Here is a 26,918-nt window from a genome sequence, read left to right on the forward strand (position 1 = left end):
TTCCACAGTAATGGTGATTTTATAAAGTAGGGAAGTCAATTAAATTTTAAAAAGGAAAGTGCTATAGTATCGGACAAAACCCGTACCGCCCACCATGAAAGCTGGAACGCCCACTAGTTTGAGCCAAGGTGGCGCAGTGGTTAGGGTGCAGTACTGCAGGCCACTTCAGCTGACCGCAGTTCTGCGGTTCGGCTGTTCAAATCTCACCGGCTCAAGGTTAACTCAGCCTTCCATCCTTCCGAGGTGGGTCAAATGAGGACCCAGACTGTGGGGGCGATATGCTGACTCTGTAAACTGCTTAGAGAGGACTGAAAGCCCTATGAAGCGGTATATAAGTCTAACTGCTATTGCTATTGCTATTGCTAGTGGGCGGTAGGGACCAGGTTGACTACCACTGCTCTAGGCCATGGGTATCAAACTCGACCACGTCACGTGACGCATCATGACTTTTTCTGCCTTTGTGGAGCCAGGGTGGGCATGTCCTGTACATGATGCGTCTGGCCCAGGGGCCGCTAGTTTGAGACTCCTGCTCTTGGCACTTAGAACCTTCTCCTGCAAATGGAGCTGCTGTTACAGACCAAACAAGAAGCCGAACTTATTTTGCAACCCTAAACCAACAACACAAATCATCTAGAGCAGTGTTTCTCAACCTTGGCAACTTGAAGATGTCCGGACTTCTTGCCAAGTTGCCAAGGTTGAGAAACACTGATCTAGAGATACATCGCACAGGTTGGACGACGACGATCAGACATTGAGGAGGTGGGCTGCAATGTTTTCCCCCCCGGACAATCCTCCTCTGACAGACAAAGCCCCTTGACCCTCGGAAGGGGTAAGGTGGCATTCATGCTTTTACTTACCTGCTCATGGTCGCTCGCCCACCATTTCCCATACTCCCTTTTGGAGTGAAACACTCTATTTCCGACTTGTGCTGGGCCAGCCTCCTGTCTTTGTACCTAACAAAGCATGACAATGACAGGAGCAACAAAAACAGAAAGAAATGATTGTGGGCGTTCTCCTGTCCTGTAGCAGGGGTGCAAGAGAGAGGGGGAGAGAGAGGCGCATGTGCAAAACATGGCACACTTCCAAGGACCATACTGGGCAATGGGGCACAGTCTCCAGCCTCAGTAAAGGGGAATATTTGTAGTTTGGGGCCCTTGGGTTCTTGAGGCTGGTTGTTTTCTTGTGGACCTTTCATTGCCCAACTAGGTAACAACATCAGTGTGACATAGAAAGGAGTTGGGTTTCCTCTCTGTTTATATAGAAGCTGGCTTGCCTGTCAGTGTTGGTGAGGATTTTCTTAGAGGTTCCTTGATTAGGCTGTTGTTACGCTTCCTTCTAGCACTGATGATGTTGTTGTAGAAAAAACAGGACACGCAAGCCAGCTCTTCAGGGAAGGAATAGTTTATTGCGCAAGTTCGGAGACAAAGGCCTGAACTCCGAATGACATCAGGAAATTCCTTGTATAGTTTTTAGCTTTTAGCTAAGCCATCTGTTAGTTTCTTGGATACACCCCTCAAGATTTGCCCTTGAGTTACAGCAATATTATGTCTACAGGAAGTAATACTACATGGCCAGCCAAGTCTCATCTGTAGCATACATTTGGAGAAGTAAATTGTGTCCTTCCAGACAGATTTTACAGTCAAGCCAGAAGATACGTTAAAATAGAGACCTTTGCTTCAGCAGTTTTTATGTGCAGACTTCCTAAAAGCGAACGTTTGCAATTTCTATATATGAACAGTTGAAGCTTAATATCATGAAACCCTAGTTTGGTTCAGGCTTGAGGCCTACTCTGGTTCAGCCTGCTATCTCAATGTTACCTAGTATGGCTAATGAAACATCTGCAAGAAAACTACCAAGCACAGGGAGCACCAAGGACCCCTTAGTCTCCAGTCTTCTATGGGGTGGGAACCACATGAAGGTGGGTAAAGGGAACTGGAAGAAAAGTCCAAGGAGAAAAAATAACCATAGGGCTGAAAAAGGCACAGCACTTCCGGGCCCTTGAACAAGGGCGTTTTTCTACTAGGAGTACATTTGATGGCACACCTTGGCATGCAGCTGGAAGTTTCAACCCTACAATAAGATCATTGAGGACAGGGGCTTGGAAATGCACAGACCTTGCAGTCTAAGATTTAAAGGAAACTGCAAACCCATGGTGGCTAGCGATGGTTCCTGGCATTAGTAGATTTCCAAAATGTATTCTTCATAATTATGTTTTTTTGAAATGGCTGAGCATTTGCGTCAGTGGTGGGATTCAGACAGTTCTCACCTATTCGGGAGAACCGGTTGTTAACTTTCTAAGCAGTTCGGAGAACCAGTTATTGGAAGAAATCTCCTTTTGTTTTTCCCCACTTTACAGGGCTAATCCTGTAAGGAAGGCAGGAAGGAAACATTCTAGTGTTGTTTCTAGCCTAATCTTTGTTGCCCTGCTTACAGAAACCGCCTCTCTGGTTAACCCTTATTACATTGTAACAGCTAAGGCGAAGCGCCCATCAACATGAGTGACGTTGAGATGGCTATGCCCATGCAGTCACATGACAACTGAGCCACGCCTACCCAGCTGGTCATTAGGGCAGAGAACTGGTTGTTAAATTATTTGAATCCCACCACTGATTTGCGTGGTTACCAAACCTCACCAAACTGCAGTGTTTTTTTCCACGAGATCTTGCAAACCTTTACAGAAGAACGCTGAAGCGTGGTAAATAGATTGGCCTCGTGAAAGATCCAGAAGCTAAGGTCGTGACTATCATGATTTGCTCATATACTTTGGGATTTATTTTTCCAAACAAAAATATTTTGGGGGGTGGAAGGACTCAGCACCTGAAAAGATGGAGGATGCTAATCTTTCTCTTTGCCTGAATAGCAGATAAATGACGAGTATGCCATAATCAGATTGTTTTTTAAATGACTGGTAATTAATGGATAAGGTAAAAGTTCCCCTCGCACATATGTGCTAGTCGTTCCCGCCTCTAGGGGGCGGTGTTCATCTCCATTTCTAAGACAATGAGTCAGTGCTGTCCAAAGACGTCTCCGTGGTCATGTGGCCGGCATGACTAAATATCGAAGGCGCACGGAATGCTGTTACCTTCCCACCAAAGATGGTTCCTATTTTTCTACTTGCATTTTTATGTGCTTTCGAACTGCTAGGTTGGCAGAAGCTGGGACAGGTAACGGGAGCTCACTCCGATATGCAGCGCTAGGGATTCGAACCGCTGAACTGCCAACATTCTGATTGACAAGGTCAGCGTCTTAGCCACTGAACCACCGCGTCCCATAATTAATGGCTAACAACTGCCAAACTTAAGTGGGAATGAAGAGTTGCAAGACAAAGAAAACACGGAGTGCTGCTAGTGCTGTGTTTCAATAAACAAAATTGTGCAGATTCAGGCGGACGGCCACCAGTCTTCCAGGGAGACACTCAACACAATCATCTAAACTATCTTGCCTCCATCTGAGGCTCTCGGTTTGTCTTAGGACTCTCAAAATTCCTGACCCACACAACGGAACCCCAGACTGAAAAGCTTTGTGGTAAAGCAGGGTTCTCAAACTCGATTTCATTGAGGACTGCATCAGGATTGTGTTTGACTTTGGGGGGGCTGGGCTGGGGTGGGTGTGGCTAGCTTGACGTCACTCGTGTCGGGGGTGCCAGTCAGAGGTGGGTTCCTACCAGTTCGGACCGGTTCGGCCAAGTAGGTAGTAACTTGTCCTGCCACACCTCCGAACCGGTTCTATCGGCTGCACCGCCACCTTGCATGCGCAGAACAATCTTTATGGCAGAAATTTAATTTTTCCCCCTTTTCTAACATTGTACGCATGCACAGACCTTTTAAGGTGCAAATGCGCATGCGCGCCGAACCGGCAGTAATACCGGCAGCAACCCACCCCTGGTGCTAGAAGTGGCCTGAGTGCTCTGTCACCGAAAGTGTGCTCTGTTTTCGGCTGCGATGGCCTCCTGCAACTTCTGCCAGCGAAAATGGAGTTCGGGAGAGCCGAGAACATGGTCCTCCCAAGCTCCATTTTCACAGGAGGAGCACCGCAGGTCAGTCCTCTGCTGTTTCCACGGCCAGATCTAAGCAGCCTGTCGGCCGGATCCAGTCCCCGGGCCTTGAGTTTGACACCCCTGTGATAAAACATCCAAACGCTAGCTTTGCAGCAAAATTCAGTGATAACAAAAACATAAAATCGAATCAAGTCTTAACAGCAATATTCAGAATGCGTAATCCGAATGCGTGGCAGTGATCAAGCTAAATCCCGTTAGGATTTAGGTAGCAACGTGGCCTCCTTTTTCAAATTGTCTTTCCGGCTGGGTCTTAAACATTTGGAGGACCCCAGGTTGCTGAACCCACAGCCGTCTAGGGCATTCCCGTTTCCAAAGCGGTGCTGTGTGCAAAGCTGTGATAAAACGGCAAGGTTAGAGGAAAGGCAAACCATGCAAAATATTAGATCTGTATACATACTAAAGGAACTCAAGTTCCTACAACGGAGAGAAAAGCAGACAGGCCTGGCCGGCGGACGAAACTGTTGAAACTGTTGAAAGAAACAAGGGGATCAAAAAATCTGCACCAACCTAGAAAAGAAAGGCATTAAAGATAAGGCAGGATGAAGAAATGGTCATCACATCTGCGGGAGGAAGTCAAAATGTTTTCCATGGTAACGTGAAACGTACTGCATCTGTAGGTTAACGTAAAATCCCGCGAGGGGCATCCAGGCAACCCTCAACTTACAACCACAATGGAGCTCAAAATTTCTGTTGCTAAGCGAGACAGTTGTTGAGTAAGTTTCGCCCCGTTTTTACGACCTTTCTGGCCACAGTGGCCGAGTGAATGCTTGCCGTTGTTAAGTTAGTAGCACAGCTGTTAAGTGAATCTAGCTTCCCCATTGACTTGGTTTTTCAGGAGGTCTCAAAATGGGATCACTGCAAAGGTCATAGATATTGAAGGGACGTAATAATAGCACAATAGGTAGAATGACTGGGACATCTTAATAACTTGCTATTTTGCTTCTGTAAGAATTGCTTTGTAAGAATGGAGATTTTGCAGTATCCTTCCCCTGGAGTGGCAAGAGAATGGGGATTTTGCAGTATCCTTTCCCTGGAGTGGCAAGAGAATGGGGATTTTGCAGTATCCTTCCCCTGGAGTGGCAAGAGAATGGGGATTTTGCAGTATCCTTCCCCTGGAGTGGCAAGAGAATGGGGATTTTGCAGTATCCTTCCCCTGGAGTGGCAAGAGAATGGGGATTTTGCAGTATCCTTCCCCTGGAGTGGCAAGAGAATGGGGATTTTGCAGTATCCTTCCCCTGGAGTGGCAAGAGAATGGGGATTTTGCAGTATCCTTCCCCTGAAATGGGGTGAGAATGGGGATTTTACATTATCCTTCGCCTGCCACCCCCACCAAACCATGCTCACCAAGCCACACCCACAGAACCAGTAATTAATTTTTTTGAATCTCACCACTGAACTGAATGAACTTTTGTAAGTTGAGGACTCCCTGTATCCGAAATGAAAGCAACCTTCAACTATATGAAAATCCCAGGCTATTAGGACCTCAGCTCCGATGTTGCAAAACATCTCATATTAACCTTATTTTCCTATACCTAAAACAACGAATAATGGAAACATGGAGCGATTCCTCCTTCTCATCTTTCCTCTCAGACTCAATTTAAACCTGAGCTCGCTCTTTCATTGTTTAGTCATTTATCTACCTCTGTGGGAGTAACCTTTGAAAAATAAAACTATTGAAGTTACGTGTAATTGCTGCATTGCTTTGCAAACGTGATTTCCTTTAATAAAAGATCTGCACACAAAGGTCTATCAAGATACTGGGGGGGGGGGGATTGGTGGCATAGTTTCATTGGTATTCAGAAACGCTTTAGAAACTGCATATAAAGAGAATTTGTACAAGATGTCTTACAGATGGCATTTTCCACCAGCAAGGTTGGCAAAGATGTTTAAAGATAAATCAGTGAAATGTTGGAAATGCCTCCAGACACCGGGGTTGTATTATCATATGTGGTGGACATGCTTAAAAGCCAAAAAATATCAGATAAAAATATGTACATGGTTGGAGGAGATGATACAACAGCATATTGATCCGAAACCTGAATTATTTTTGTTGGGGATTTTACCAGAAACTTACAGTAAAGAAAATGTATACTTGATAATTCACGTAACAACTGCAGCTAGGATTGTATTTGCACAAAATTGGAAAAATGAAGAGAGCCCTATGGATGCGACTGTGATTAGGAAAATATTAGAATGTGCAGAAATGAAGAGGTTAACACTCGAAATTAAAGAGAAGGAACAATCTGATTGTTATACAATATGGCAATTATTTTATCAATGGTTAGAGAATAAATATGAAAAGTGGAAAAAAGCAGAGGAGTGAAATAGATAAAATATTTTAACAAAGTGGAATAAGTTAAGAAGACGATTGTTATAGTATTAGGTATGGTATATATTAGTATTAAGTTAAGAATAGCTAAAATAATAAATATGGCTGTAAATTGGTATTGTATAAAATAATTGCACAAAATATTTGTGCAGACGACACACTGTTTAATGGAAGATGATGTTTGAATAAAAGAAGGAAAAAGAAATGCTTTAGAAACACTTTCTAAGCTCTATTCACAATAACTCAGAGGAAGTACTCCAATACTCCCTGCCCCAGTTTAAAAGGGATTTCTCTGGACACATAATTGATAGAACAGAATAGAATAACAAAGTTGGAAGGGACTTGGAGGTCTTCTAGTCCAACCCCCTGATCAAGTAGGAAACCCTATATGAGTTCAGACAAGTGGTTGTTCAATCTCTTCTTAAAAACTTCCAGTGTTGGGGCATTCACAACTTCTGGAGGCAAGCGGTTCCACTGGTCAATTGTTCTCACTATCAGAAAATTTCTCCTTAGTTCTAGGTTGTTTCTCTCCTTGATTAGTTTCCACCTATTGCTTCTTGTCCTGCCTTCAGGTGCTTTGGAGAATAGCTTGACCTCTCCACCTTCTTTGTGGTTGTTTATGACAGCTACAAGGAACCAGTTCAGGTGGAAGATCTAAGTGTATAGGCCTTCACTTGACAAGTAGTGAAAAAAATTAATAAACAATCTTTGTGGTAGCTTGCTGAATCATATTAAATATTTTTAACATAATTTAGAGTTTAGAATAACAGAGTTGGAAGGGACCTTGGAGGTCTTCTAGTTCAACCCCCTGCTTAGGCAGGAAACCCTACACCACTTCAGACAAAATGGTTCTCCAACATCTTCTTAAAAACCTCCAGTGCTGGAGCATTCACAACTCCTGGAGGCAACTTGTTCCACTGATTAATTGTACTCACTATCAGGAAATTTCTCTTCAGTTCTAAGTTGCTTCTCCCCTAGATTAGTTTCCACCCATTGATTCTTGTTCTGCCCTCAGGTGCCTTGGAGAATAGTTTGACTCCCTCTTCTTTGTGGCAACCCCTGAGATATTGGAACACTGCTATCATGTTTCCCCTAGTCCTTCTTTTCATTAAACTAGACATACCCAGTTGCAGCGACTGTTCTCCTCCTGTTTTCCTCACAACAACAATCCTGTTAGGTGAGTTGGGCTGAGAAAGAGAAACTGGCCCACAGTCACCCACCAGCTTTCATCCCTAAAGCAGGACTAGAACCCACCATCTCCTGGTGATTGGCCCAAAGTCACCCGGCTGGTTTTCATGGCTAAGGTGGGACTAGAACTCACAATCTCCCACTTTCTATCCTGGTGCTTTAACTCCTGGGCCAAAACGGTTCTCCTTTAAGGTCAACAGCAAGTTGAGGACTGACTCCCAAAGTTCCTGCATGCCCAGACATTTTTAAGGAGGCAGAAAATTTACAATATATGCATAATTTCTTCTCCTAGGAAGAGCAGCCCCTGGCACAAGACTGAAGCTGGGTTGATTCAGGGCCTGCAATGCACTTCTTCAACCAACAGAGGGGAGTAGAGGGAAGGAAAATTTAGAAATGAGCTCATCCTAAAATCCTTATTTTTATAGGAACCCTTCTCCTTAAAGGTGTTTTTTTTTTATGCATGGAAGATATGTATGTATGTATGTATGTATGTATGTATGTATGTATGTATGTATGTATGCATGCATGTATTTATTTATTGATTTAGTCAGTCAAACATGTAGGAGATAACAGGTACAGTATATGATGGACATGATCACAGGAAATGGGTACGAATAAATGGGGACAATAGGACAGGGATGGTAGGCACATTGGTGCATTTATGCATGCCTCCTTTACAGACCTCTTAGGAATGGGGTGAGGTCCACAGTAGACAATTTGAGGTTAAAAGTATGGGGGGTTTAAGGATGCAACAAAAGAGCCAGGTAGAGCATTCCAGGCATTGACCCCTGTGTTGCTGAAGTCGCATTTTCTGCAATCGAGTTTGGAGTGGTTTACTTTGAGTTTGTATCTATTGTTTGTCCGTGTATTATTGCAGTTAAAGCTGTTGTCATTGACAGGTAGGACGTTGTAGCAGACAATTTTGTATACTATACTTAGGTCGGAGTAGTTCTAGGTTCCCCAAGCCCAAAATTTCGAGCCTGGTGGCATAAGGGATTCTATTGTGAGCAGAGGAGTGGAGGAATCTTCTCGTGAAATACCTCTGGACTCGTAGGAGTTCAGATTTTTACAGATTGTAGGAGTGCTTCTCATTTTATACATGTAAGCCATTCCATCCATGGCAAATTGTCCTTATTGTGCAGAGAAAAAGCAGAGGTCAGCAGTGATGATGGTCATTTTTCTTCCCACCTTTTACTGAACGGGAGATACTGGTCATCCTCAACTTACAATCACAATTGAGCCCAAAGTTTTATGCTTGCAAATTTTTGGGGGTGTTGAACCGGTAGTAATACCTGCAGGAACCCACCCCTGGAGAGGAGCAACCTGGAACTAAGGAGAAATTTCCTGACAGTGAGAACAATCAATCCGTGGAACCACTTGCCTCCAGAAGTTGTAAATGCTCCAACACTGGAAGTTTTTAAGAAGAGATTGCACAACCATTTGTCTGAAATTTGATAGTGTTTCCTGCTTGAGCAGGGGGTTGGACTAGAAGACCTCCGAGGTCCCTCCCAACTGTCTTGTTCTGTTATTCTATTCTGTTACATGCTTTAATTAACCAATCGATTGATACAGATATACTAGTTCTCTGGGAGTTAAAATTTACAAAATCTGCCGGAGCATTTGAAGCCCCAGCATAGGCATCGGTTCTTCTCTCAGCAAAAATCCAGAATAAAAAGAAAAATGTTTGTGGAACATACGTCCGCCACAAACAAAAGAAAAGTAAAGAAAGAAGAATATTTGCTTTGGGAAATGATCTGTACAAAGGGATAGTTTAAAACAAAACTGGAAAGCTTATGCTTGGAAAAAAATCAGTCTGCATGAAAGAAATGGGTATCCAGGAACATTAATTTGTGAAAAAAGGTCTCAGAGAATTTACATTCTCTAACCTAGTATGGAATCCTTCCTTCTTTCGTGCCTCCTTCCTTCCTTCCTTCCTTCCTTCCTTCCTTCCTTCCTTCCTTCCTTCCTTCCTTCCTTCCTTCCTTCCTTATTTACTTACTTACTTACTTACTTACTTACTTCTTGCTTTTATTACTTTAACAAATAAGTCAAAGTGGCAAACAAACCCTAATACTCTTTTCTCCTCCTATTTTCTCAACAACAGCAACACAACAACAACCATGTGGGGTGGGGTGGGCTGAGAGAGAGGACTGGCTCCAAGTCACCCAGCTGCCTGGTGGCAGATTCGGATAGTGAGGAGGTTGGGGAGGAACATGGGCCAGTCCTGGAGTCTGGGGAAGGCTCTGATGAGGGTTCTGCGTTGGACGCAGAGAGGGGGTGAGCACCGTCTGACAGTTATCAGCTGCCTTCTGAGTCGGAGATTAGTGGGCAGAAGAAGAGCCGGACCCTATTCCAGATGTGCATATCCGCAGATCTGTCAGGAGAAGGCAACTATTAAGGAACAGGGATCGACTTGGAAGTAAAGTGGCATAAGTGGATGCTGAATGGCCCCTCCCATAGGGAATAAATAGGAGCAAAAGGGGAGTGGTGTTTGCAGGAGACAATTCGTTTATTATTTATTATTTATTTATTTATTTATGGAATTTATAGGCCGCCCAATCCCGAAGGACTCCGGCTCATTCGCTTTATAATGCCTTGGAAAGGCCACACTTGGAATCCTACATTCAGTTTTGGTCGCCACAATGTAAAAAAGATGTGGAGACTCTAGAAAGAGTGCAGAGAAGAGCAAGAAAGAGGATTAGGGGACTGGAGGCTAAAACATATGAAGAACGCTTGCAGGAACTGGGTATGTCTAGTTTAATAGAAAGAAGGACTAGGGGAGACATGATAGCAGTCTTCCAATATCTCAGGGGTTGCCATGAAGAAGAGGGAGTCAAGCTATTTTCCAAAGCACCTGAGGGTAGAACAAGAAGCAATGAGTGGAAACTAATCAAGGAGAGAAGCAACTTAGAACTGAGGAGAAATTTCCTGACAGTTAGAACAATTAATCAGTGGAACAGCTTGCCTCCAGAAGTTGTGAATGCCCCAACACTGGAAGTCTTTAAGAAGATGTTGGATAGCCATTTGTCTGAAACGGTATAGGGTTTCCTGCCTAGGCAGGGGGTTGGACTAGAAGACCTCCAATGTCCCATCCAACTCTGCTATTGTATTGTATTGTAAACATGCTTGCGATAAACCCATATCCACCATCTGACAAAAATTTTAAAAATACAATAAATAATGTATAGAAATACTAGCACAAATAATAAATTAATTAACTAAAAGGAAAACAGACAAAACTCAAAGGGCAGATCTTTTTCTACCCCCAGTTTTCTACGTTTCTATAATAGTTCTTGTTTACTATTTGTGTTTCATTGTTATATTGGTTTTAAATGATTCTATGATTATTTGCCACCCAGAGTCCCTTGTTTGAGATGGGCAGCCATTCCAATTGAATAAATTGTTGTTTATTGTTATTGGTTATCAGTGCTCCAATATCTCAGGGGCTGCCACCAAGAAGAGGGAGTCAAGCTATACTCCAAAGGGTAGGAGGTAAGACAAGAAGCAATGGGTGGAGGCTTCGAGGGGAGGAGCTGCCGCCGTCGGGAGCTCAACCAAGCTCCTGCCAGGACTCTGGTTCGTATATCTTATAAGATCTATAGATATCTCCCCTTTCTGGCAGAAAGGGGCAGGGAGAAGGTCAGTCGTTAGGATCTCTTTGTAATTCATAGCTTTTCTTTTTGCTGTGAATGAAGAAGAGGTTCAACATTAGCTGAGCCTTTACTCCGGCCAGTTTTCCGCGCTGCCTTTTTTGCAGCCTAGGCAGATTGCCTCCCCCCCCCAGGACAAAGCTAAGCTATTTAAAAGCCAATCCGGGCGGGGACTATTCCCGAGGAATTTCTTCTATCACTATTTAAAATACCAGCTTCAATTTCGCAAAAGGCTCCCTTTCTTTTTTAGCTGCGTCACAAGATGGCGATCTCGTAGCTTTTGTGTTTGATCTGACGCAGCTAGCTGACCCTATCCTCCTGAAGGCTTCTCCGTACTAATTGCTAAAAGATTAACTGAGGGGAGCACAGACTTTGATTTTTGGCTCGCTTGATTGCTTGTCTTTTATTTTTATTCTGGAATGGCTCCCAAACTTAATATAGCAATATAGCAATAGCAGTAGACTTATATACCGCTTCATAGGCCTTTCAGGCCTCTCTAAGCGGTTTACAGAGAGTCAGCATATTGCCCCCAACAATCTGGGTCCTCATTTTACCCACCTCGGAAGGATGGAAGGCTGAGTCAACCCTGAGCCGGTGAGATTTGAACCGCTGACCTGCTGATCTAGCAGTAGCCTGCAGTGCTGCATTTTAACCACTGCGCCACCTTGGCTCATAAACAGAAGCGCTTCCTTAATAACATATCTCCAAAAACTGCTATGAAGCCGCTACCCTTGTCTCCTACACCCTCCACGGGAGATTTGCTAACACAAGAATTCCTTCTCAAAACGCTTAATGATTTCAGACAGGAGATTAATCAACTGATATCGGATTTATGTGATCAATTTGATGCTAAAATTGCTCAGGCAAAGCAGGATATGATCGGAGTAATGACAGTTATGACAGATTATATTGCTGAAACGGAGGACAAATTGGAACTTTTGGAAGAAACTAACCTTAATCTGATATCAAAAATTCAAACGTTAGAACAGGAAATTGCATCTGCCCAAAAAGAACTTGTCATGATAAATTATAACAAGTCTGCCTTTGCTATACGGGTTAGAGGGCTGCGTGAAAACCAACAGGAGAATTTGAAACAGACATTCTTTGAAGCTTTCAGTCGCTTGGTGGGAAGTCCGGGACTTAACTTTGATTGGCAGATTCAAAGAATTTACCGCCAGAATTCCTGGGTAGCAAAACAGCGACAGCTTCCGAGGGACATAATAATATACTTTACTACAAGGGAATCTAGAAATGAGATAATACAGAGGCTCTACGGAAAGAGGTTGAGAATTGATGGGGATGACTTGATTGTTTTTAAAGAGATACCATTTCAAATATTAAGAACAAGAAGACAATACGCTTTCTTAACCGAAGAGCTCAGAAACTCTCAGATTTCATACAAATGGGAAGTCCCAGCTGGTATTACAGTTACATTTGGCAACCAAAAACACCGCATTAACTCCGTCTGTGAAGCCCGAAAATTTTACTACGAGACCCTGAAGGCGGGACTTCCTGATTCATCCGGATCTGGGGAGAGACAAGGAGAAGGAGAAGACAAACAGCGAGACACGTGGCTACAAGGCGGAGGGTGTTGCTTTCCTCTTCCGGAAGGGCAGAAGACTAAAGAATAAAGACTAAGCGATGTTTTTAAAGCTTTATGATTTCCGTCTGGGATAAAATGGAAAAGTGGCATATTGATGATGAGACATGGAGACTGAAAGAAGCGTTGCTGATTGTGGACATATATTCTACAGAAGTTTTGTCTGAACTCTAACTCAAATTGTGCATGAACTATTTTCTTAGGCAAGGAGAACGGAAATTGTGATCTTTTTGAGTTGCGGTTTGGAACGAACGGAGTTGGGAGGTGTGTGGGAGAGGGAAGGGCAGCGAAAGTTTAATTAGATTACCTGGGGCTAGAATGCAAGCTGATGTTTGTTTGAGTTGCTATATCAATATAAGGTTAAGAAAGATTGGTCGGAGAATCTTCAGGAAAGTGGAGTAAACATGGGAGGAGCAATGAATGTGGATAAAATATATATGTGGATATGGATAAAGGCAGGGTGGAAGGTAAAAAATTTATATGTGGAGGTGGGTAAGGATAGAAAGGGAGGTGTTGGAAATGAAAAATGAAAGAAGTATTTGAGTTTAATGGTGTTATAGAAAGGTTTGGATATTTGGATAAAAAAGAGATAAATTAAAGGTCTGAATAGATAGACAAAGCAAGGAGATTTTTAGTTGGGGAATTCTAATTGAGCAACTTACCTGGCTCTAATATAGTTTGAAACCCTGCAAGTAGCAAAATAATCGAAATTTGGAATGAATCACATTGTTTAAGATTTACAGATAATGGGAAGCTGTGTTAACGTAGTGGGTTTATTGACCCTTTTTGTTTCTTTCTTCTTTTTGTGTGTGAGTGTGGGTGTTTCTTTTTTGTTTTTTATTTCTTATTTTCTATTATTTTTCCTTTTTCTTTTTGGCTTTACTTTTATCTTATTTTTTTAATTTTAAAGTTAGCTGACCTTATTATACTCAAATGCTTGTTAAAGAACTATGCCGGGCATGGGACCTGCGAAGCCGTAAGGGGGTTAGGGAGGGGGGATTATAGAGGGGAGGGGGGAGGGGGGAATTACAGTTTCAATCCTTAGAACAATAAGAATTCACTTGTGTACTGTGGCTCGTTTTTCTTTTTTTTTTCTTTTTTTCTTTCTCTACTTTTATTGTAAAAAACAAATTGAATTGTATGGATACACCAAAGTGAGGAGAAGAGGGAAAGAGAAGGGAGAAGTAAAGAGGGAGTGAGAGGGAATGTAAGGAGGGTGAAATGGAGGGAGGGGGAGATGTCTGAGGGGGTAGGGAAGTAGAAGAGGGGAATGCTGGAGGGGTGAAAGGAAAGTTGGAGGGGGAGAAGAGAGGGTGTATGGGGGAATGAAGTGTTATGTGGGGTTTTTTTTTTCTTCCTTTTTTCTTTTTTTTTATGCACAGTATATAAGTGATTGTTTAAAATGAAAATGAAAATGAAATAAAGTAAAATGTTTTATGAGAAAAAAAAAAAAAAAAAAGAAGCAATGGGTGGAAACTAATCAAGGAGAGAAGCAACTTAGCACTAAGGAGAAATTTCCTGACAGTTAGAAGAATTAACCAGTGGAACAACTTGCCTCCAGAAGTTGTAAATGCTCCAACACTGGATATTTTTAAGAAGATGTTGGATAGCCATTTGTCTGAAGTGGTGTAGGGTTCACTGCCTAAGCAGGGGGTTGGGCTAGAAGACCTTCAAGGAGCCTTCCAACTCTGTTATTCTAACTCTAAATAAATAAACGAACAACATGAAGTTTTGCATGGAACTCAAATCCCATAGACTGTTCTTGTAAAGTCTAGGGACACTGTCCCTCTGATCCTATAATTAACTGGTCGAAAATGACTTTTCCCAAAAGATAAATTATATCTCTAAGTTATGTTTGGCAGCTGGTTCATGAATCTATTCGAGCCGATGCTGAAGTGACTGGAAGCCAAAACAAAACAACCCAGGGGGAAAGAAAGAAAAAACATGAATTGGAATGATGTGGTTATATATAGTTAGTACAAAGTGTTGTAAGGGAATGAATCATGCCAGTTCTTAAAGAAACTTGCTACTTACGTCCTACCAGCAGGTCACAAAGACTCCCTCCCCATCATTAACATTGTGCTGATGTGATGTTAATTGATGGCGCTGCCAAGCTGGAGTAGGAGATTGTCAAAGCGATGAGGTCAATGCTCTACACAAAACTTTGCCAGCTGTCAACGTCACCACGGAAGCCGAACGGCTTTCAAACGCCTGCACAGAGGTATATATTTACTGTGTGGGGGTTACTGTTTCTTACAGACATCTTCTAACACAAGTGTGGTGGCAGAGTGGTTAGAATGCGGTATTGCAGGCTAATTCTGCCGACTGCCAGGGGTTTGATCCTCACCAGCTCTAGGTTGTAATGTAATGTAATGTAGATCTGACTGTCTGTCAGGTTTCCGAAAGATGCCCTAATAAATTCATGAGCCTCGAGCCAAGTTTCAAAAGAAATCCAGTCATTTATTAGGAGCACCATGTCAGCAATACCGCTTTGCAATCAGATCTAAACCTCATTCGAATTATGGCTGAACTTTACCCCGTTCCTTCCCTTCCCTCAGTCTGTGTCATAAATCACATTCACCAACAAGGTGCACACAGGGTAATCTGAGATCCAACTAGCTGAAGGTATGCATGGAATGCGCTGCTCCCTCCCCTTTTCCTCACCATGGCAACTTTACGAGTTGACATTGAGCAGAATTCAATTCAGCTGAATGCCCTCCACAGGAGTTCTCATTTCTCATGTCGCCTCTTGGGAAAATTAATTCTCCACCCCTTATTCCACCCATGGTGGCACAGTGGTCAGAGTGCAGTATTGCAGGCTAATTCTGCTGGCTGCCAGCAGTTCGATTCTCACCGGCTCCAGGTTGACTCAGCCTTCCATCCTTCCGAGGCGGATAAAATGAGGACCCAGATTGTTGGGGGGCAATGGGCTGACTCTGTAAACTGCTTAGAGAAGACTGTAGAGCACTACGAAGTGGCATATAAGTCTAACTGCTATTCCTTACATGGTCCAGGCCAGCCAGAATGGCTAGATATACCAGATCAGAACAAATGCAGTCTCTACCAAACCATCTCTCTACGTGATTATGAGAAAAGTGGGCAATGAAAGCCCATAGCAACATTTCCTATTTGTAAATGATGTGTTGCCTGCTTGCATTACTGTGCTGTTCTTGCAAAAAAAGAAAAGCTCAGGGGCTTGTAAAAACTGGATGCGTCCACTCACCCTGTTGAAAACGCTGTTGGGTTCTCTAGGCAATAGGAAGATCCACACAACCGTTGCATCTGCTGGAAGAGTTGACATCAGACAGAAAGCACTTCTCCAGGGCAATATATATATACAACTTTTGCCCTGGAGAAGTGCTTTCTGTCTGATCTCAACTCTTCCAGCAGATGCAGCAGATATATATATATATTTGGTCGATCAAGTATTACTAGAGTTACAGACATTGAACACCAAAACCAAGAATCTTGAGGAAATATTCTCTTATCTCTTCAGCACGGTCTCAGTAGAACAGAACATAGAACAATAAGGTTGGAAGGGACCTTGGAGGTCTTCTAGTCTAACCCCTCTGCCCGAACCCTATACCATTCCAGACAAATGGCTGTCTACAACTTCTGGAGGCAAGCCATCCCACTGATTAACTGTGCTCACTGTCAGGAAGTTTCTTCTTAGTTCTAGACTGGATCTCTCTTTGATAAACTTTCTCTTCTGACTCAGGCTTAACAAAATCATGAAACAAGCGCCTTGTCCCCCCCACAAAAAACCCACCCCTTTTTTATTTGGTTAATGTGAATTCCTGGCATTCACCTCCAGAAAACTCCCAGCAATAAACTTTTCAAGGTTTAATTAGAAAAACAGACCTTATCAGTCCTTGGATAGTTGCCAGGCCGATACAGTCGCAATGCTGTAAAAGGACACTTATACAAGAATACAATAACAGAGTTGGAAGGGAGCTTGGAGGTTGTCTAGTCCAACCCCCTGCCTAGGCAGGGAACTCTAAACCATTTCAGTCAAATGGCTATCCAACATCTTCTTAAAGACTTCCAGTGTTGGAGCATTCACAACTTCTGGAGGCAACTTCTGTTCCACTTTTGTTCTAACTGTCAGGAAATTTCTCCTCAGTTCTAAGTTGCTTCTCTCCTTGATTAGTTTCCAACCATTGCTTCTTGTTCTACCCTCAGGTGCTTTGGAAAATAGCTTGACTCCCTCTTCTTCATGGCAACCCCTGAGATATTGGAAGGCTGCTATCATGTCTCCCCTGGTCTTTCTTTCTATTAAACTAGACATACCCAGTTCCTGCAAGCGTTCTTCATATGTTTTAGCCTCCAGTCCCCTAATCCTCTTTCTTGCTCTTCTCTGCACTCTTTCTAGAGTCTCCACATCTTTTTTACATTGTGGTGACCAAAACTGAATGCAGGATTCCAAGTGTGGCCTTTCCAAGGCATTATAAAGCGAATGAGCCAGAGTCCTTCGGGATTGGGCGGCCTATAAATTCCATAAATAAATAAATAAATAATAAATAATAAACGAATTGTCTCCTGCAAACACCACTCCCCTTTTGCTCCTATTTATTCCCTATGGGAGGGGCCATTCAGCATCCACTTATGCCACTTTACTTCCAAGTCGATCCCTGTTCCTTAATAGTTGCCTCCAAGGTCCCTTCCAACTCTGCTATTGTATTGAATATATGGTCTCCTACATGCTTTGGCTGCAGTAAAATAGATGCATTAAATTGTGTTTATTTTAAAAGCAGAAAATTGTACTAATGAGGTCAACGGTTCAAACTTGAGGCTTGATGGGCCATCGAAAAAAGACTCGAGACTAAATACATTATTTGGGCAACAGACTTCACACACCATTAATTTTAGCAGGGCAAGGAGGCTAAGACACAACAGCTTTTGTTTTGTTAGATTTTGGGAAATTTAAATGATTGCTAAAAAAACAGTTTCCTTATACTATTCAGTGATATTGTTGCCGTACCATCTACTTTGGCCTCAAACTTTAAAGCAGCCTTGGTTTTAGGTTATTTATTTCTGTTTTGCAATGCAAAATGGACATTTTTTTTTGAGCTAATGGAACTGCTGCTGTAGCTGAATGTCCAATTTGGGATGGATTCTATCTGAGTCACTATTCTCTGGGATTTTAGACTATAGCTTTGTTTAAGTCTATATAAAGTTTATATAAAAGCCTATAAGTCTAAATAAAGCCCCAGTAAGGCCACACCTAGAGTACTGCATCCAGTTTCGGTCACCACACTATAAAAAAGTTGTTGAGACTCTAGAAAAAGTGCAGAGGAGAGTAACCAGGATGATTAGGGGACTGGAGGCTCAAACATACAGTATGAAGAACGGTTGCAGGAACTGGGCATGGCTAGTCTAGTGAAGAGAAGGACCAGGGGAGACATGATAGCAGTCTTCCAATATTTGAAGGGCTGCCACAGAGAGGAAGGGGTCAAGCTATTTTCTAAAGCACGCGAAGGCCAGACAAGGAATAATGGATGGAAAATGACCAAGGAGAGATTCAACCTAGAAATAAGAAGAAACTTTCTGACAGTGAGAACAATCAAAACCAATGGAACAGAAATTGTCTTCGGACGTTGTGGGGGTTTCATCACTGGAGACTTTCAAGAAGAGATTGGACTGCGATTTGTCAGAAATAGTGTAGGGTCTCCTGCTTGGGTGGTTGGTTGGGCTAGATGACCTACAAGGTCCCTTCCAACTTTGTTAATCTGTTATCTGTATAAACCTATAGGGAGAGATCCTGTGCTCTCCATTTCTCTGTCACTCCTGACACAAAAGTACTCTTTGTACTTGGCTGTGCCCTATGTGACCACATTCCTCTTTTCCTTCAAATTTCACCATGGAGATTCCTAAAAAGCAAGTAACAGACTGAGCGTTCACAAAGTGGAAGAAATATGAAAAGATCCGGGGCTCTGCCTGAGCGGGAGATTTCAGCACCTTGGAGAGCTCACACACCTACGGTATATTTGCAGACTTCCTTCATTCTTCCAAGAAATGTTATTCTACTACTGTATTTTTCGAAGTATAAGACGCACCAGAGTATAAGAAGCAGCAAGGCTTTGAAAAGGCAAATTAAATTTTTTTTTCCATTTTGCAGACCTCCCCAAAATGGCCTGTTTTTTGTAAAACAGGCTCATTTGTTTTTTCAAAAAAAGGGCATGAATAGCATTTAGGAGGCTCCTGGGGCTGGGGGGACAAAATTGAGCAAAAAATGGTCTGTTTTTTGCTCATTTCTGCCCTCACCAGCCCCAAGGAGCTCTCTGAAAGCCTCCTACAAGCTATGCATGGCCATTTTGGTGAAGGGGTCAGGGTTTCGGGAGACAAAAAATATTGTATTCAGTGTATAAGGCGCACCCAGATTTTCAGCTTCTTTTTTGAGGGAAAAAGGTGTGTATTATACTCTGAAAAATACGGTACTTCTCTGGGGCCAACAGAGAATCTGAAAATTCTAACACGACCAAGTAACCCTTCAGGTCTGCCCTCTGCTTTCATCTGACTGGATTTAAAGAACGTCTGGCTCTTCATGAAGCTGTGGAAAAATAAGCGGAAAATTGGTATGATAAAAAAAAAAAAAGAAAATAAATCAAAGCTGGCTGATTTATACCATTCCTCCGATGAAGGTGCATTCCCTTCAAATCAGTTGGGACTGAGGTACAATAAATGTTTTTCTCCACAACAATTTTTCTTTCCTTAAAGTAAAGATTCCCCTCGCACATATGTGCTAGTCGTTCCCGACTCTAGGGGGCGGTGCTCATCTCTGTTTCAAAGCCAAAGAGCCAGCGCTGTCCGAAGACGTCTCCATGGTCATGTGGCCGGCATGACTAAACACCGAAGGAGCATGAAACACAGTTTCCTTCCCACCAAAGGTGGTCCCTATTTTTCTACTTGCATTTTTGCACGCTTTTGAACCGCTAGGTTGTCAGAAGCTAGGACAAATAATGGGAGCTCACTCTGTTACGTGGCACTAGGGATCGAACCGCTGAACTGCCGACCTTTCTGATTGACCAGCTCAGCGTCTTAGCCACTGAGCTACCTATTCGGCTGGTTACTTTTTTCCATGGTTGCTTTTCCCCCTGAAGCGGTGTGACTGCAGAAGCTATGCAGATGTAAGCCATGGAGTCCTTCAGAGAATAGAATGGCTACGTTCTGTGGTTGGAATAGGGAAGAATTGCTTCTGAAAGGCTCCTCTGAATGGGGATTATCATGTGTCTCTTGCTGGCTAATGACCCTGTCGACACAACAGACCCTTTCGAAACTCAACACCGCTTTTGTCTTAATGCTCTTTGCTTCATTAACAAAGGTCACCCCATCCACGCTAACGCTGCTGCCGCCTTCTTGGCTTGCCTTCATTCTTTATTATTCTTGCATCTCTTTAATTAGGAATAAGGAGGCCACCAAAGAATTAACTTCAGACCTTGACACCAAGGTGACGAATAACAAGCGTTGGAAACGGCAAGGCCACAGGAAGCAATTGCATCACGGGGATACTTAAAAGTACATCTGAGGATAAATTAGAAGGATAAGTAACGGCAGGCCGAGAAGGGAAAGCAAAGAGGAGGCAGGAATGACAGACGAAGAGTAAAATTTATAGTAATTGAATGGCTTGGAAAACACTCATGGAAATTCCAAAAATAGCAGCTAATGATCTTATCTACTGAATGGTGAATGATTAATTTCTAGTTACGAAGCAATTATGTTGTCTCTTCACTGTGCTGTGCTGAGATGTACAGTAAAGCCCACGGTGAGTTTGACAATCAGTGGAGAGAAACAAATTTGGGATTAATAGCTTCAGAGAGGGAAGGAGAAGCAATCTTCATCTCTTGTTGTGTCCAAGCTCTTTTTTCCTTTCTTCTGGCATACATGCAGCTCACTCAACAGGTCCCCAAAGTGTGTATGTGTGTTAGTATGTAAAGACTTGGGTATGAAGAATTTTGCGAGTCCCTTCGACTGCAAGGCCGTCCAACCGGTCAGTCCTAGAGGAGATCAGTCCTGACTGTTCTTTAGAAGGCCAGATCCTGAAGAGGAAACTCAAATGCTTTGGCTAGCTAATGAGAAGGAAGGACTCACTGGAGAAGAGCCTCATGCTGGGAAAGATGGCAGCAAAAGAAGAAGGGGGATGACAGAGAATGAGGGGCTGGATGGAGTCACCGAAGCAGTCGGCGTGAGCTTAAATGGACTCCAAAGGATGGTAGAGGACAGGAAGGCCTGGAGGAATGTGGTCCATGGGGTCGCGATGGGTCAGACATGACTTCGCAACTAACAACAACAACAATGTTTATAGGGATCGTACAAAAACTATTGCATTCTACATTTTTTCACACTTTTTTGCTCACAAAGCCTCATTTTATCTGCACCTAGAACAGGGTGGATCATGATTTAAATCACCAGTAAAAGGGCTTGATTTAAATCAACTCAATTTAAGTCATAATTTTGAAAGAGCAACTGTCATCTCTGTCCCGCAGCGGCTCCTCCTCTGACTCGCTGTTGACTCACCAACAGTCCCATTCATTTTAATGGGATGGCTGATGATGCGGCAGTGACACAACAAAGTGAGGGATATGGCAGGCAGTAGGTGAGTGGATTCCCGCTAACCAGTGGTGGGTTCCTACTGGTTCGGCGGCCTGGCTCGCTGGAACTGGCAGCGACCAAGGCCTGCCACGCCCCCGAGCCGGTTCCCTAGCTTTTCAGTTCTCCGCATGCACAGAACAATTTTACTTGCACTGCGCATGCACGCGCAGCGCACACATGAGCGAACCAGCAGTAGTGCCTGCCGGAACCCAGCCCTGCCGCTAACAGGCACTGCCGTGATGGATCTGAAATGACAGGTGCTCTTTAATATTATAAGCTGCTCAGGTGGTTTCACTTTCATTTTCACTGCTTGCCCTTCCTCCTTAGAGCCTGGTGCAGGGGTGGGTTTCAGGAGGTTCGCGGCGGTCCCCGCGAACCCGTTGGTCGGCGAACCTGGAAGTAAGTAACTTCCGGGAACGCCAAAGGGTCCACCCTCCCGCCCGCGTTTCTTACCCGGTTTTGACGAGTTCTGTACTTCCACGCATGCGCAGGATGCATGCAGCGCCTGCATGATCCTCCAGGAGCAGCTGGAGCATCACACAGACGCTAGTACGCATGCGTGCACAGCGCATGTGCACAAGGACGCTGCCGGCCCCGTTCCAACCGAACCGGTTGGAACGGGGCGAGAAACCCACCCCTGCTGGTGGTACAGATGCATTTCTCTTCAAACAATCATGCAATTTGTAGTGTACCTAGATTTGCAAAACAATGGGATGAAGGAATATTCCTGAACTTTGTTTTAGGATTTATCTCACGGTTACTGGGAAATTGTGTGAATGCAGCAATGCGGTGGATGTTCTCTCCGCTTGCAGAGCTTGGATCCAATGAATGAGTTTATCAAGAAATGTCAGTATTGCAGAATATACAGCCTCACGCTACATAACTAAGCTCCATTTCATGCTGAATGAACTAAATTATTAATGTATCTTAAATAGAAAACTATCTTTAGGTATCCAATTCAAAATTTTAAAATCCATTTTTTTTTAATTTTTAAAAAAAGATATTGATTTTTAACCACCCTGCCTAGAACCCTCTACATCTAAAGTTGTGTGTATGAAAGGATCCCCTCCCCCCCCCTATTGAATTATAACCCTGTCATGGTATACAGGTAGTCTTTGACTTCGGACCACAATTTAACCCAAAATTTCTGTTGCTAAGTGAGACATTGGTGCAGTGGGTTTTGTCTCATTTTATGACCTTTCTTGGTACAGTTGTTAAGCAAATCACTGCAGTTGTTAAGTTAGTAGCACGATTGTGAAGAGAATCTGGCTTCCCTATTGGCTTGTCCTGTCAGAAGGTCACAAAAGGGGGGAATGCTGCAACCGTCATAAATATGAGTCACCTGCCAAGCATCTGAATTTCAATCCTGTGACCAAGGAGATGCTGCAATGGTCGTAAGTGTGAAAAATGGCCATAAGTCACTTTTTTCAGTGCCAATGTAACTCCAGAAAAAAACAATTACTGTCAACCTGCCTTCAATTGAGGACCTGTACACTGCATGAGTCGAAAAGAGGGCTGGGAAAATATCCACAGACCCCTCGCATCCTGCACATAAATTGTTTCAACTCCTACCCTCAGAACGACACTATAGGGCACTGCGCACCAAAACAACTAGACACAAAGACAGTTTTTTCCCCAAATGCCATCACTCTGCTAAACAACTAATTTCCTCAGCACTGTCAAACCATTCACTAAGGCTGCATTACTATGACTATTAGTTTTCTCATCGTTCCTATCATCCATCTCCTCCCACTTATGACCGCAGGATTGTAACTTCGTTGCTTGTATCCTTACGATTTATATTGATATTGTTTCCTAATTGCTTATTTGTACCCTATGACTATCGTTAAGTGTTGTACCTTATGATTCTCGATGAATGTATCTTGTCTTTTTATGTATATTGAGAGCATCTGCACCAAAGACAAATTCCTTTGGCCCAATCATACTTGGCCAATAAAGAATTCTATTCTATTCTATTCTATTCTATTTATTTTTATTTATTTTATTTTAATTTTAATTTTATTTGTATGCCGCCCTTTTCCCTGGGGGGACTCAGGGCGGCTCACAATTCAAGGGGAGGGAAGTACAAAACAAGTTATACACATAAAGACAATACATCGTTAAAAAGCACAACAGTCATACTATTCAGGTGGGGTTGAAGTCTTTAGCCCCAGGCCTGTCGGGACAGCCAGGTTTTAAGGGCTACGCGGAAGGTCTGAAGGGTGGTGAGGGTACGAATCTCCACGGGGAGTTCGTTCCATAGGGTCGGAGCAGCCACCGAGAAGGCTCTCCTCCGGGTAGTTGCCAGTCGACATTGGCCGGCTGATGGAATTCGGAGGAGGCCTAATCTATGGGATCTTATTGGCCTAGTGGAGGTAATTGGCAGTAGGCGGTCTATTCTATTCTATTCTACTCTATTCAATCTGTCACTAAATGTACTGTTGTAAGTCGAGGACTACCTGTATATGAAGTATAGCTGGGAAGAGGAAGCAATTCCCACAACACAAGGAAAAGGTACACACCAACTCTGATGATCTGTTTGAAGAAATGATCTGTTAATACTTGAAAAGTGAGAGTCTGCATATATTGCTATCGTATTATTTAATTTAACCAATACCACACCATTTGTTTCCAAGAAGCAGATCAAGATCCATCATGGGCTATGATCTGTTGTAGGATAAGTTGCGCCCCTTCTATGGAGAAAGAAGAAAACTTGTGAAAAACAGAAAAATGGAAAGGAAGAAAAGGGAAGAAAAAGGAAAACCAGAAGACTATATTTAGGGCAGTTTCCTCCAATTAGTATCCTCCGAATATTCCTAAAATTCAGAATTTATTTAATTACATGCAAAGTTTATTAGCCACCCATCTTACCACAGGGTAACTCCGGACGGCTTACAGTGGCAAAAGGATAAAAACTATAGAGAACGCTGTTATGTCAGGAAATCTGGAGCGTATTAGCCGATAACCTGAATCTAGCCAGGTAAAATAATTTCATCCCAAATTCAGAATACAAATTGCTTAAATATTGTCTGTGTTGCAGAAAAGGTACAAAACAAAATCCAGTGGAAAGAAGTTTCCTGAATCTTGAGGAACGCCCGATCGTTCTAAATAACATCTGTGAAATATACGGCGTCGTAGAAGCAATCATGTTTAAGACCAGCATTTTCTCTCTGTCCATCTAGCCCGGGAAAAAAACACATAGCGCTAAATCAAGGATTACCTTAGAGTTTCTCCAGAAGATCCCCTTCGTTTCCACAGGTTGATCAAACTGCTCGAACGGCTGGCGGCAGAAGAAGGCTTCCCGTCGCCCACGTGCATGCGGACCACGGTCGAGGTGGTGAACGCGCTGCGCACGTTCCTCTCTGGCTTGGCGAGAATGATGTACACCTTTGGTACGAACATGCAACCGAGGGCCACGGTGGCGCTCAGGCTTACCGAAAAGCACATGGTGATAATCTTGTAGTTGCTCCCGAAATAAATGGGCACAAAGGCCAGCCAGATGATACAGGTGGTATACATGGTGAAGGCGATATATTTGGCCTCGTTGAAATTCGCGGGGACGTTTCTGGTCTTGAACGCGTAAAAGGTGCAGCTCAAGATGAGCAAACCATTGTATCCCAGCGGGGTCACAACCCCCAAGTTGGTGGTGTTGCATATCAGGTACACCTCCCGGATACTTGGGTAGTGGTGCTTGATATCCGGGGGTTCCATAATGAAGAGGGCGACGATGATGCCAAGCTGAACGCAGATCAGGATGAAAGCTATGACCAGCTGGGCACAAGCGCTCATGAATCGCGGCTTCTTGGTGCAGATTTTCTTCTTGCTGCCTGCCAGGATCCGGGCGATGCGGTTGGTCTTGGTCACGAGAGCGGAGTAGCTCATGGCTGGGGAGAGGCCAATGCCGATCCTTTGGAGGTAACAGTAGATCTGCTGGGGCTTGGCGATCAGGCAGAAGGTGCACAGGTAACCCAAAAAGATGCCAGCCAAGATGATGTAGCAGAGCTCGCGGCTGGAGGATTTGACCACCGGCGTGTCGCGGTACATGATGAATACGGCAGTGACGAATAAAGTAGCCATGAGACCCAAGCAGGCGAAAACCACTGCAGCGATAGGCTCTGGGTCACCCCACCGTAGATATTCAACTGGGATTAAATCGCAACCTGGTAAGGAAATAAAGAAGACAATAGGTTTTTTTTTAAAAAAAACACAGCAACGCTGGTTAAGGCAGGTAGCAATAGCACTTAGCAATAGCGGTTAGACTTATATACCGCTTCATAGGGCTTTCAGCCCTCTCTAAGCGGTTTACAGAGTCAGCATATCGCCCCCACACTCTGGGTCCTCATTTCACCCACCTCGGAAGGATGGAAGGCTGAGTCAACCTTGAGCCGGTGAGATTTGAACCGCCGAACTGCAGATAGCAGTCAGCTGAAGTGGCCTGTAGTACTGCACCCTAACCACTGCGCCACCTTGGCTCTAGACTTATATATTATACATACGCTTTAGACTTATATACCGCTTCACAGGGCTTTGCAGCCTTCTCTAAGCAGTTTACAGAGTCAGCCTCTTGCCCCCAACAATCTAGATTTCTCATTTAACCAACCTCGGAAGGATGGAAGGCTGAGCCAACCTTGAGCCTGGTGAGATTCGAACTGCCAAATTGTCAGCTGGCAGTCAGCAGATGTAGCCTGCAGTACTGCACTCTCACCACTGTGCCACCCCGGCTCTGTAAACACCTGTTCCTTGATATGTTGCTGATGAGAAAACAAATCACTGGCTCCTTCTACCGCAATCTTTCTTCAATCAATCTAGAAACCACGTACGTTGAAATTTGTTTACGGAAATCTAGAAATCACGCAGAGGTTTTTGGAGATTTGTCTGAGAAGTTAGGAGGATTTGATGAAGTTACTTGGGCTCAGAAGTTGGAAGTGGTTAATACTTGGTTGGGAGGTTACCAGTAAATACTGAAATAGAATTCACAAGGAAGCTGAGATAATATCTGGGAGGGAATGTTGTCTGGATTCCCAAAAAGGGAACGAGCGCATTCCGGAGGAGCAAAAGACAACTCCGTTTAGATAGTTTGTATGAGAAAAAGAGGGTGAGGATGGCTCCTCCCTAATAGTTCCCCGAGTATATTTCTTTACTTTGCTTTAGTTTGGCAGGATGCTGTCTTTAGGTGAGGAACAATAAAGAAATCTGCTTGGAAGAGTTACAACTTGTCATTCTTCGGTTTTGGAGCCTATCAATCTCATTAAATTAAAGCCTGCTATCATCCCCATAAAGCACATATTCTGGGAATTATTAGAGAGGAAGGTTTTTTTCACAGAAACATCTGAAGTGAGTTGTCTCTTGCTTGACTGGAATGCACTCCTTCCCAGATATATTCTCATTGTGCCCAGAGAGATAAATACCTGCCTCTACCGAGGATCGAACCCACGGCCTCCTGATTGTGAGGCAAGAGCTCCAGCTCCAGGCCACTGCACCACTCCTAAAGCTGGCACTTAATGA

General features: G+C 43.5%; 1 protein-coding gene across 2 annotated transcripts in view; it reads right to left on the bottom strand.

The window, feature by feature from the left end:
* The window catches only part of GRM5 (glutamate metabotropic receptor 5), a 272,063-nt gene that overhangs the window by 23,391 nt on the left and 221,754 nt on the right, over positions 1–26,918 (bottom strand). Inside the window, exons 8-9 of one of the 2 annotated variants that reach the window (XM_087721071.1) lie at positions 24,634–25,573; positions 858–953 (exon numbers count right to left, since the gene is read on the bottom strand). In XM_087721071.1, the coding sequence (XP_087577197.1) occupies positions 858–953; positions 24,634–25,573 (1,036 nt within the window). The remainder of the gene's footprint in view (positions 1–857; positions 954–24,633; positions 25,574–26,918) is intronic. The other variant, XM_087721072.1, reaches the window with a different exon arrangement.

This window comes from Thamnophis sirtalis, unplaced genomic scaffold (assembly GCF_051295495.1).
Source record: "Thamnophis sirtalis isolate CommonGarterSnake01/CBP01778 unplaced genomic scaffold, rThaSir2_p1.2 scaffold_8, whole genome shotgun sequence".
Taxonomy (NCBI): Eukaryota; Metazoa; Chordata; class Lepidosauria; order Squamata; family Natricidae; genus Thamnophis; species Thamnophis sirtalis.